The sequence below is a fragment of the Centruroides vittatus genome, unplaced genomic scaffold (assembly GCF_030686945.1).
Source record: "Centruroides vittatus isolate TY-2023 unplaced genomic scaffold, ASM3068694v2 contig_165, whole genome shotgun sequence".
Classification (NCBI taxonomy): Eukaryota; Metazoa; Arthropoda; class Arachnida; order Scorpiones; family Buthidae; genus Centruroides; species Centruroides vittatus.
The window spans coordinates 897,621-911,272 of record NW_027121000.1 but is presented as its reverse complement, the minus strand read 5'-3'; the positions used below and the strand labels follow the sequence as shown (position 1 = coordinate 911,272).

The window sequence follows — 13,652 nt, the reverse complement described above, 5'->3', positions numbered from 1 at the left end:
TCGATAAACGGCGAATGTACCGGTTATCAATAATATCTCCAAACGAACTGCCAAATTATTATTGGGCTATTATTCAGCAGTTTGTTTGGAGACTAATGTGTCAAGTCAGTTGTTTGTATGGTTATCATTAATATTTTACATTAATGACAAATTTCTTCAACATTGCATGATGTTATATAAATAAATATAAAATTGATTGCTTATGTGCGTGGTGCCCAAACTTTGGCCCCTGGATCGGATCTGCTCCGCAAACATATTTAAACACAGCTTATAAATAGAAGAAATGGGCCTACTTTTTGTATGTAGAGAATATACAAAAATATTTGACAATTTGGTCCACCAACCAAAACATTTGGGCACCACTGGCTTTATGCCACTGTGCTTTTGATAAAGCTCTGTTTCAGTTAATTTTCATTGCATTGTTGTTATTTTATACAATTAATTTTTGATAAATATTTCTGTTTATTTAATTATGATATCATAAACCCATATTTATTAATTTTTAAACAAATTAACTTTGTAACTTTATAGTACGGGCATTTCATCAAGATCAATAAAGATATGTTAATGATATAAAATATATAAAATTCGTCTAAAATGATAAAAAAATAGCCTTATGTAGAAATCCAAATTTTTATTTAAAGTAAATCTAACCATGATTTTGAAGATGGAAGACTAAACTTTGTTTGGGGATGTTAAATATATATAAGATTTTAAATAATCTCAAAAGTCAAAAGATGCACAATTAATTTTAAAATTTGTAAAAACATGATAATATTACTTTTTAAGATTTTCTAAGAACAAGAACACTGAAGATTAAAAGCTGTAACGTATTCTTATAAGCTACTCTGTTTTAAAATCTATGTGCCAAAAAGCAGCAAGAAGGTATCTTTTGATGCATACAGGAACTATTCCATACATGCTTATAAGAATGGCTTATAAGAATTGGCTACAGCTGTTAATCTTCAACATTCTTGTTCTTACAATATTATTTATTTAAAGGATTTACTGTTGTATTTTTACAAAAAACTAATTATTTTATGATTGAATGAGTTAAATTATTAACATTTTACTTATTTAAATTTGGTCAAGTAGTTGTTATATCATAATAACCATATACATATATATATATATATATATATATATATATATCATAATAACCACTGTATGTATTATGTATGTATGTAAGTACTCTACACTTCATCATCCCAACTGAAGTACACCACTTCATCATATGATGTATTGTGTGTATGTATGTATATATATAATCAGTTCATCAGTTCAATACATCAATAATTTAGTTTTAATTAAATCAAACCTCAACTTCAATAATTTTCTGAAATTATATAGAATTATTGACTGTTAATTTACTAAATTAATAGTCAATAACAGAGTTCAATTAATTTTGACAAATTACTAAAATTCTCTTGTTATCTTCAGTAAATTCTCCTAAGCAATAGATACTTTTAAACTTTAAAAATCCATTCTGAAACATATGATTTTTTAATATATTAAATTATGTATATAAAAGTAATTTAAATTAAATTATTAAAATAAGATATTTATTAAAGAGAAGAATCTGAATTTTATTTTCTAGGACTTAAATAAGTGAATAACACGAATAACCGGACTATCGGGTAAGACGGCAAATTTCTTTAGTTTTACTTCCAATTATTTACACTTTAATAAATGTTTAATGTCTCGTAATAATAAAACAAATAATTTATATGTAGATGTATTAATTTATTCTTAAATAAAATTCAATATTTTTATTAAGAATAATAATAAAAAAAAATCGAATACAAAGGAAAATTATTTATCTAATGAATAATTCAAATAAATTTTGCATAATTTTAATTAAGCGGCTCTTTCCCGGACAAAATGACATTAAATATTTTTCATATTCTTAAGATATTTTTTAATTAATTTAATTTAACAAATTTGAATTTAATCATATACTTATTAAATTTATTCCCAAATATTTGCATTAAAAAAATAATTAAATTATAAAGCACTGTTTACAAATATATACATTTAAGGAACATATCGAGAGCTGCTCCACCAAAATAAAAACCTAACAATTAATTAATTAACAAAACAATTAATTCATTTAATTGTTATACAATATACATCCTCTAGCTTTAATAGAATGTAACATGTTTTGTATTCTGAGAGGAAGATCTTCTATCTAATAATTTAGAGGTTAATCCTTCTTCTTCCAGGGGTTGGCTAGATTTGAGTGAGAGGTATCTAGATTTTTCCAACTCGAAATTTGGATCTTCTCTGAGAGGCTGAGAGTTAGCCTTAGAAGCGCGTTGTCTTCTCTGTTTCTCCAGTTGCTGTGGCGTCAGGTGACTTCCATGGTAATTTGTTAAGCTTTTGAAAAATGTACAGATGCATCCCATATTAAATCTGCAGAATAACTGGAAATTTAATAGTTAAAATTAATTACTTTGATTATGATTACATTTTCTTATATTATAAATACAATTAAATTAAATAACTCCATTTATAAGTTTGGCTGTTTACAAAACATGGAAAATAGTTAATTTGTGAAATTTAATATATTATTTTTGTGGTTCCTTATCAGTAATATAATTTAAAATACAGTAACACTGGAACTTGAAGAAAGTAATAGTGTAAATGTACCATTTTTTTTTGAGATATTTATGTGTAAAATAAAATTTAGGGAAGAGTAAACATGCTCCTGAACAGTCCAACTGTGAGAATTCATTTAAGGTACAGCAAAATTCCAGTTATTTAACATGTCATAGACCTACCATAAACCAGGTATAACAATAAACAGGTGGTCTTAGATAAAGGAAAATAAAGTAAATCATAGTAAAATTTAATCATGTAAAACGTCTTTGGGTGTCATAAGTGATTGATTGAACTTTTTCATCAATGTAATATACAGCAAGGCCTGTCTAAAACGGACAGACTACAAAACAAGCATGTCTAAACAGAGAATGCATTTTGGAACAGACAGATCTGCTATGTAACATTCATTATAATCCAGAAACCTGCCTAACACGGAAACCAATTCCTTAAGGCTTAATGTGTAACCTGACTAGAGCGGATTTTTTCCGGCATAACAGTAGTATAGTAGTTGCGAGGAGGTGGTTAAGGCTCCTACCACTCTGGGGATCCGGGATCAAATTAGGGCGGTCGAAAAAACCTAGGAAATATTCGTAGGCCCGGGCATGTTGGGCCCACGTCCCTCACAAATTGGGCATGAGATGAAGACTTCTATCATTTATCATTAATATAACCAGTAATAATGATTCTGCTTCGTAAAGTACAAATTGATCGTAATTCAAGTAACCCCCATTCAAGTCCAAATGCAACCAAATTGGTACGATGACATTTCGGGACATACTGATGACATTTCCGTAAAATAAAAAAATAGTACCAAAACTCGCCACTGTGGCACTTTTGGCACTTCAAGCAACGAACATTTCGTTTGTACAAAGCACTTACGCTAAGCAGAGGCTAGCGACGTAAAGATGTGATCCCCATTCTGAAGATACACCCCACACTGAGCATCTCCACGATTAAAACTGCTTTTCTTGTTGCTTGTAGCGCCAAAACTGCCGCAGTGGCGAGTTTTGGTACTCATTTTCCACGAATATGTTCCCATTCCAGATAATGTACAACAGATAAATACGGCATTTTGTATGTACGGCCATAGTAGAAAATGTACCAGTCATAAAGCAAGTCTAATATAACAGCATAAAATTCCGGTTAATTGGATCTTCGTGATTATTTTAATTTTTTAAAATTAATTTTTAAAAATAAAAAGTCGGATTATTAGTATTAACTTGATTATAAATTTGTCTTCTAATAAATTTAATTTTTTAGTTCAAAGCTGAATTATATTTTTAGAAAATTTAAAACGTTTAATACAATTTTTTCCCTTAATAGTGCCGAAAAAATTAATTATAAAACTGAAAAATCACTTTATTAGATCATTGAAAAGTCGTGCAGATAATAAAATTACAAGACACTTTTCAATATTTAGCAAAGAGTTGCTTAACTTTCCAGGCAAAAAAAAATTTTTTAATCGCGTGTGGTGCCATCTGTTATGATATTTTAAAAACTTTTTATATTATTAATTATTGTAAAATGCAAAAAATTTGGGGGGGGGGGTAATTTCTGCATGTATGTATATTTGTGTGTATGTGTGGGGCCACGATTTGATTCACCCGCTTTATAGCTTAATAACTCCTGTGCTTTTTTGTCGAAAATTTCTGAAATTTTGCAGGGAGGTTTGTATATATGGAGTATTCATGCTACTAAATTTTATTAAATTAAATGAAACCTCTATTTAACGCCATATTTTTTTAAGTGGCAGCCTTAAATGCGGGAAACTGGAATTTGTTTATACACTCATCTTATAGATTAAAAATTTATGAACGTATAGTAATACATCGCGAAAGGGCCCTAATCTATAACATAACAGGCCCCTCCACCAAACAATGATACACGTAAAAACGCAGCAGGGCCTTAAGCTGTAGACTTATAAGAGAGGCCCTAAAGCTGCGGCTAGTTTAGCTTATGTACAGTACAAATCCATAATAACAAATTTAATTTAAAATAACGCAAAATGGGGAAAAAGTGTTAAATGCGAGAAATACTAAAAGTTAGTAAAAAATTAGTGTTTTGTTTGCCGAGAAATTCTCAATTCGTACAAATTGCACGAAGTCTCGATTTACCGCCGATATTAAACGACGTTATAACAGGGATTTTATTATTATATGTATCTTGTATTAGTAGTAGAATACAGCCGAACCTCCAATGACGGCCATTTTTTGGGGTATTTTTGAAAACAAAAATGCATACAAAATAAAAACTGGTCGTTGTACGGAGGTTATACTCTCGTAAGTGGCCATTGTTTGCGATTTGACTTCATAAGCGAATATATTGTGTAATTGCAGGTATGAAGGGCTAAGTGAATAATTATATATAAGGCCCTATATTTTTAAATATTGGTTTATTTGTTTTATACGACACGTGGGCCATCTGACGAGGGGGATGCCCCCCGGGGACTTTTATGGGAAATTGGCCCTTGTTTAGGTGTTACGAACGTGAAGAAAACCCGAGAAACTCCTTGTGGCTGTTGGCTAGGCGCGAACCCACGACTAGCGTTGAGTGGTTTTATCTACTAAGGCCACCGGTAGGTCCTGTATTTTGAAAGAAAACACAGTTAAGTATTGGCAGCAACGACAGCTGTCGCTGTAGACGAAATCGTGAATTATTCAGTTGCTTTAATTTCCGTTTGTTTACGTTCTTGAATAAAAACTGAAAAATAATCGATAAAATGTTAGAAGTAATTAATTAATACAGAGGATCATGCGAACTTTTGTATTCCGTGTAAACAAGTTTTTGCTTTTATTTTTTTTAAGTGTTTTTATTTGTTACACGCCAGGACTTACCAAGGTTAATTGTAATTTTAAATTTCTGACTCGGTCACACTTCATGTTACGTGTTGCATGTTGTGAAGAAATTGCGTTGATTATATATATATATATATATATATATATATATATGCTATGAAGTGGCGCGTTACAGCTCTTTGGTCCCGGGAAAATTTGAATTAGGGGGACTCAAGTGCAGTATTGGCTTCAGACATTTTTCTTCGGGGGAATTTTTGAGGAATCCCCCGTTTTCTTGTTCGTTTTTTAAGTCGACCTCTGATGGGTTACGTTCTGTGCCACGCCGCTCCGGCAAACTAGGGTCCTCAGGTATGGCGCCAAATTTAAATTTCGATATCCTTACTACAGTGATACATTTATAAAAGATTTGTTTGGTGCCCCAAGTTAGTGGGTGCCCCAGGAAATCGCCTTTTTTGCCCATAGGATAACGCGCCACTGATGCTATCTGTGCATCGAGAACCAAGGAAAAGATGGGTTGAGCAAGGGGAAGAGTGTCTGAAAGAGAAACGGGTTCCGAGTGTAAGAAGGTGCCAATGGCACAAGGTTGTCAAGTACGGATGCGGTCATGATGTCAGCAGGTCCAAAGGTGAGAGAGTGGTTGAGTATGCTATGCTCTGCCTATATGACGTTCTTCAGAGGACTGAAGAGGGCCTTGTGCTCAGGAAATCCACTTTTTTCTTGGCCACCCCTTTCGAGAATGTCGTGACGGTATAGTATAGTATGAATCGACAATGTTTTTTTTTATTATTATTATTTAAAAAATGTGTTGAACGCCTTATGCAGGATGTATGGTAAGTACTTCAGGGGTGCCACGAAATGATGTGGTGCCGAGTCGCGCCATAACATTTCTTATTGCATTACTAAAAGCACGAAAAGCTCAGCAACTCTATACTGATAAAGAAGCAAGGGTGCCGCAAGAAAAAAAATTACAAAGTTGAGGATGCCACTGCCAGATAGGTTTCTTGATCTCTCAAGGATTTCGTAAGATCTCTCGATATACCTCAACCTTCATTTAACCTCATACACAGCACACGTGTTCTGCGGAGCAGGATCTGTGAAAAGGCACTCGGTGAATGTTCTGAGAAGGCATTCATTTATGGACACGGACCCTCGTAGACTCTTTTACTCCTCTTGTTGCCAAGAATCGTCTCCCATAGTGCCTACCTTTCCTTTCGATCCACCCGTATATAGTAAAACCTATCTAAAACGGAACGCAACGAAGTAAGAATTTTCCGTTTTGACAGATTATGTTTTTATTAAAGCTTATTCTTACAATTTATGTTTAGAATTGCTTCTCCTTCAATGCTGTACGCTTGTACTGTACACTGAAACGTTCGTAGAGAAAAAGATTCGCATAAAAATTTAATATCCTTGAAATTCGTTTTATGAGTCAGAATTTAGTTGTTGTTGCCCGAAAAATTCCGTTTTATTCCATTATGTTATGCAGTCGTTTCCTAAAAAATCTTCGATTTCCGTGTAAGACAGGTGCTCGACTAACAATAGCATTTTAATTTTTAAAAAATCATTTCGTTACTTCCCATTTAAGCAGGATACCGTTTTGTAAATGGTCGTTTTAGACAGGTTTTACTTCATACTATTATGAAGGAATTGATTGAACGTGTTGTACACACTTTAGATGTGTGAAATTTAAACATCTGTTCGTAATTCTCGAATATATAATGATTATTTCTGCGTATTATTTATTTATTTGTTTTTTAGTAAAGATGACGGAAAACTAATACAGCCAAACCTCCGAACAACGGCCACGGGCTGAAACATAAAAATGACCGTTGTTTGGAGGTTATTTTGTATGCGTTTCATAGAGAAACGTTCACGGAAAAAATGGCCGCCGTTTAGAGGTGTCCGTTATTAGAGGTTCGACTGTAATAATTAAAGAAAAAAAACCCCAGGATATTTTTAAAGATAAATCAAAATTACTTTTATAGAATAAATATTTATTTATTAAATTTTATATTCAATACATAGTCTGTCCGTCACGCTTTAAATCTATTTATGGTATAGAAAGCAAACAAGATAACTCTCGATTATCCGGTATCGCTGTATCGATTTATCCGTTTCATTTAGTAGGTATACCGGATTAACCGGGACAACATCAACACCGTTCGTCCCGGATAATCGAGAGTCTGCCGTATTTGAGAAGTAAGAGCGTGACGGACAGACAAGCTTCGAAAACTATAAAACAAAATTATTATTATTATTTTAATATTAAATTTATTAATTTTTATTTAATCAAAAAAATTAATTCGTTCTTAATTTTATATATAAATTTTTTTAATAATTTGTTAAGATTTAATATAAATTAATATAATTATAATTAATAATTGGACTTAATAACCACTTAATTAACCAGTTTAGAATTTAATTTCTAACAATGTAATTAAATAAATTATATTTTTCTTATCGAAATATTAAATTATATCAACGATTTTTATAATGAATAATCAATTATTCTCGAGAAACTAATTTTTTTAAAATTACAATCAATAAATTTTAATCTTTTTTTTAAAAAAAATTGAAATTATAAAAAATAGTTAATGGAGTTGTTCCGTAATCCTGTTAATCATGAATTCGCTCCAGAAATTCTCTCAATTGAATCTCTTCGGCGTAAATTTCGACAAAATAATTTTATAAATAGAAAATTTAGAAATATTTTTACTTAAAATAACATTTGTTTAAAAGTTTTAGACAGGAATTTAATATTCGAGAGTGCTTCTAAATATGCAAATCTAAGAATAAAAAATGTAGACAACCAGAATTACATTAAAAAATGACCAAAAACTGGCCAAAATTATGTATTTGTTAATTAGAAGTCTACCAGGATAGTTTATATATATATATATAAATATATTAAATGTATATATATATTATATATATATTATATATTATTATATATTTTTTTTTTAAATATTAAATGTATTTTTAATACAGTACTCGAAGGGGGTTGATGCGAAATGTTTCAAATCCGTATAGAAATTCCTAATATAACAATCAGTTATTCGTTTTCCCAGCGTAGGTTTATTAACTTCTTGCACTAAATTTTGTTTAAACAGGATTTTTTTATAAATTTTTCTCGTGTTTAAAAAGTGTACACATTTGACTAACATTTGTACATTTGAAATATTTTTATTACAGTAGAGCGTCGATAAGTGGAACCAATTGGGGACTGGGTCCTTCCAGTTAATGATTTGTTCCAGTTTCCGACTTTGTACGAAAAAATACATTAACCTGTTCGATGTTCAAATTTTTCTCCGTTGCGTGTCGCTTTGTGTTGAATTTTCGTCGATTTTAAGCCTAACGAAAATTTTTATAATAATCATCGAGGCTATCGTATCGTTAAAAATTATTTCTGCATTTTGTACAAACAAAATAAATATATTAAAGAATATAAAAAACATGAAAATTATACTTTAGAAGTAAATTTAGTATCAAAAACATTCGATTCAGCACGACACAGTCCGACTGAAAATCGTTCCACTTTCCGGCCATTCCACTTACCGACGTTCCACTTATCGACGCTCTACTGTATTTCAATCATCGTAAGTGAAGTTCACTTCATCATTCCAATCGAAAACTGAAGTACACTTCATCCCAACTGAAACACACTTCATCCCAACCGAAGTACACGTCATCATTCTAATTAAAATACACTTCATCATCCCAACCGAGGTACACGTCATCATTCTAATTAAAATACACTTCATCATCCCAACCGAAGTACACTTCATCATTCCAATTAAAATACACTTTATTCCAACCGAAGTACTCTCTATCATTCCAATTAAAATACACTTTATCCTCCCAACCGAAGTATACTTCATCATCCCAACCGAAGTACACGTCATCATTCTAATTAAAATACACTTCATCATCCCAACCGAGGTACACGTCATCATTCTAATTAAAATACACTTCATCATCCCAACCGAAGTACACTTCATCATTCCAATTAAAATACACTTTATTCCAACCGAAGTACTCTCTATCATTCCAATTAAAATACACTTTATCCTCCCAACCGAAGTATACTTCATCATCCCAACCGAAGTACACGTCATCATTCTAATTAAAATACACTTCATCATCCCAACCGAGGTACACGTCATCATTCTAATTAAAATACACTTCATCATCCCAACCGAAGTACACTTCATCATTCCAATTAAAATACACTTTATTCCAACCGAAGTACTCTCTATCATTCCAATTAAAATACACTTTATCCTCCCAACCGAAGTATACTTCATCATCCCAACCGAAGTACACGTCATCATTCTAATTAAAATACACTTCATCATCCCAACCGAGGTACACGTCATCATTCTAATTAAAATACACTTCATCATCCCAACCGAAGTACACTTCATCATTCCAATTAAAATACACTTTATTCCAACCGAAGTACTCTCTATCATTCCAATTAAAATACACTTTATCCTCCCAACCGAAGTATACTTCATCATCCCAACCGAAGTACACGTCATCATTCTAATTAAAATACACTTCATCATCCCAACCGAGGTACACGTCATCATTCTAATTAAAATACACTTCATCATCCCAACCGAAGTACACTTCATCATTCCAATTAAAATACACTTTATTCCAACCGAAGTACTCTCTATCATTCCAATTAAAATACACTTTATCCTCCCAACCGAAGTATACTTCATCATCCCAACCGAAGTACACGTCATCATTCTAATTAAAATACACTTCATCATCCCAACCGAGGTACACGTCATCATTCTAATTAAAATACACTTCATCATCCCAACCGAAGTACACTTCATCATTCCAATTAAAATACACTTTATTCCAACCGAAGTACTCTCTATCATTCCAATTAAAATACACTTTATCCTCCCAACCGAAGTATACTTCATCATCCCAACCGAAGTACACGTCATCATTCTAATTAAAATACACTTCATCATCCCAACCGAGGTACACGTCATCATTCTAATTAAAATACACTTCATCATCCCAACCGAAGTACACTTCATCATTCCAATTAAAATACACTTTATTCCAACCGAAGTACTCTCTATCATTCTCAATTAAAATACACTTTATCCTCCCAACCGAAGTATACTTCATCATCCCAACCGAAGTACACGTCATCATTCTAATTAAAATACACTTCATCATCCCAACCGAGGTACACGTCATCATTCTAATTAAAATACACTTCATCATCCCAACCGAAGTACACTTCATCATTCCAATTAAAATACACTTTATTCCAACCGAAGTACTCTCTATCATTTCAATTAAAATACACTTTATCCTCCCAACCGAAGTATACTTCATCATCCCAACCGAAGTACACGTCATCATTCTAATTAAAATACACTTCATCGTCCCAACCAAAGAACAGTTCATCATCCCAACTGAAGTACGTCTAATACTTTGAAGGTTAAAAATTTACATTTTTGCATAAAAATTCTCTAATATGTTTCTAATTAAAAAAAATTAGACAAGACAAAGTTCTTGATCAAAATTAATTTAATTCCGATTATCCATTTTCTTTTTATTTTTAAATTTACATATTCAAAATCAAGAATTAAATCAGAAAAAATTAACACGTTAATTAAATAAGAGATGTGACTGATAAGATTTGTAATTAAATTACATAATTAGTCTCATTAACGAAAGGAAAGTTTCATCCTTAAATGCATTTTGGAGAATTTTTATAACTGAAAAATTCATTTCGAACGCGTTATCTTATTTAAAATTCGTGAAATAATTGAAATTAAGTTATAAATGTTTCGACATAAGTCCACGTCTGAATGGTACCGGTACACTAGTGACGAACAGTTAGTAAATTTGATTTAAAAACTTTCCGGCAATAATAATATGTATTTTATGCTTTTAATTTAATTAATTAAATTAAATCGATTGATTAAATTGTACATTAAATATTTCGCAGAAAATCCGAAATTAATTTGATTAATTGGTCGTTAGAAAGTGAAATACAAAATGTTTAGATAAGTGGCAATTAAATAATAATTTAGTTCTGGTATGTGATTCTATACGTTAATACAGTTATATAGGGAGATTTTAATTTTGATTAACATCATCATCACTATGAAGATGTTTTATCGTAGTTGAAGGAAATACGATTGTTTACGTACGGATTAACAATTAAAAAATGCAATAGAACGATTGGAATTAAGGACTAAAGAGCAATTAAATTTTTTAAAATGGGGATAAATTCTGTTATTAAGCATCATCATCTGATCATTATCGTCTCTGTTGAAGAAAATGCAATTGTTTAGCGCTAAAAACTGCAATAGAACGGGTGGAATTAAGGATTAAAGAGCAAATTAAAATTTTTTCCCTTTTAATTGAAGATAAAATTCTGAGATTAAAACTTTATCCCCATTTATAAGGAACGAGATAAAACAAAGAGAAACTTTTAAGATAAGATGATATATTCGATAAAATCTACTATTTTATAGATTAAAAAGTAATTCTTTACGAGATGTTTTTTTTTCTTTATTTTTCTTTTGTAAAGAATTTCATAAACTATATCGTTTCGTAAAGATTTCTTTTTCTTTAGATCTTGCTTCTTTTAAGTGGAGATAAAGCTTAAGTTCGGAACTCGTAAAATAAGATATTTTTATATAAATAAGCCTTTAGAAATGACTTTTAAAAGAACATCTCTCAATAATTCTCAAAAATAAATCTCTGAATGGAAGAGAATTCTTCAAATATGGTCAAAACCAATGGATTATCAGTTTGGCTTTCCTTTTCCTTCTTTTCTTCTTCTTCCACCTCCTCCCTTCTTCTCCTTCTCATCATCTTTCTTTTAGTCTTCTTCTTCTTTCTCCTCTTCATCCTCCTCCTCTTATTCCTCCTGAATCGTCGAGATTGTTGGCTCATTATAAATTTTCTAACTTTAGTTATGAAGTAGAAACAAATTTAGAGTAGTAAATGATTGTATTTAAATACTTTTAGAAATATTGACATACGAAGCCAAAATAAATCAAATTCTTTATTATGCCAAAAGCTTTCAAAAAGATCTTTTTGATATGCTAAATTCCAGTTTTCTACATTTTTAATGTTTCCAAAATGAAATACATTAGTTAACAATTTTGTAACTTGAAAAAATCCTTCCCTAGCGCACTTATAAGTTTTAATATATTTTATATTAAGCTAGCGACGATTCAGCTACATAAATAAATAAAAATCTTGCATATTTATTTTCGAAGTACAAGAAAAATCGAATATTTTTGCAATTTTTGGAATGAAGAAAATGAAATTTAAAATATTCTAATGCTGAAATAGAAGCTAGAAAAGTTTATAAAAAGAAAAAAATAGAATTGCGTAAAAAAAGTTTAATAAATTAAATAACGTTTAATTTTATTGAAATTTTTAACACTTTTAACACTTAAATAGGGCCAGTTTTCCCCTAGAAAACCCTTTTTGTAGGATTTTCTATAGGATTTTTGTAGGCCACGTTGCATTGTCTTATTCCACCAATTCTAGAATTCTTGATATCTTTAGTTAAGCGGAAGAGGAAGAAGATGATGATGAGAAGGAGAAGGAACGAGGAGGAAGAAGACTAGAAGAAAGATGATGAAGAGGAGAAGGAAAAAGAGGAAGAAGACAAGAAGTAAGAAGAGGAGGAAACTCTCATTTATGACTGAACAGTGCCCATCTCACTATTCTTAGACTCTTCTGAGTTCTATAATCGTATTTAGCGTAATAGTTTTACTATTGTTATAATCTTTAGTGTTTAATTTAAAGGAAAAAACTGCATTAAAATAAATTAATTCGTTTCAAATAAATAAAAACGCTCTCGTAGAAAACTATAGGATATTTTATTACTTGATTAATGAATAGTTTAGAACGAATTTTCTGAATATTTATACTAAATTTGAATAAATTATAAACGCTATTCCGCTTATAATGTCATCAAATTGTTATAATAGAATTTTTTTTTAATTTTATGCTTTTTAAGTGATTTAAATACAAGAAATATGTTAATTCTTAAACGTTTAATCAAAATTTGAATTCGTGTAATCACGAATCGGATATAAGAAAACATTTTCCAGAAAGGAAATATCCTAAATATCCATGCGATAAGATTGCTTAAAACAATCTTTTCGCACGAATATTTACTCCATTTAAATTCGTAAAACTAATTTTTATGAACGTTTCATCGATTCTGAGAAGCGGAGAGAGAGATTT

At 30.8% G+C, this 13,652-nt stretch overlaps 1 protein-coding gene across 1 annotated transcript in view; it reads left to right on the top strand.

The window, feature by feature from the left end:
- The window catches only part of RabGGTa (Rab geranylgeranyltransferase subunit alpha), a 36,168-nt gene extending 22,898 nt beyond the window's left edge, over window positions 1-13,270 (top strand). The window contains exons 14-15 of the mRNA XM_067262941.1: window positions 1,598-1,637; window positions 12,966-13,270. Coding sequence (XP_067119042.1) covers window positions 1,598-1,608 — 11 coding nt within the window. The 3' untranslated portion in view covers window positions 1,609-1,637; window positions 12,966-13,270. The remainder of the gene's footprint in view (window positions 1-1,597; window positions 1,638-12,965) is intronic.
- The last annotated feature ends 382 nt before the right edge of the window (window positions 13,271-13,652 follow it).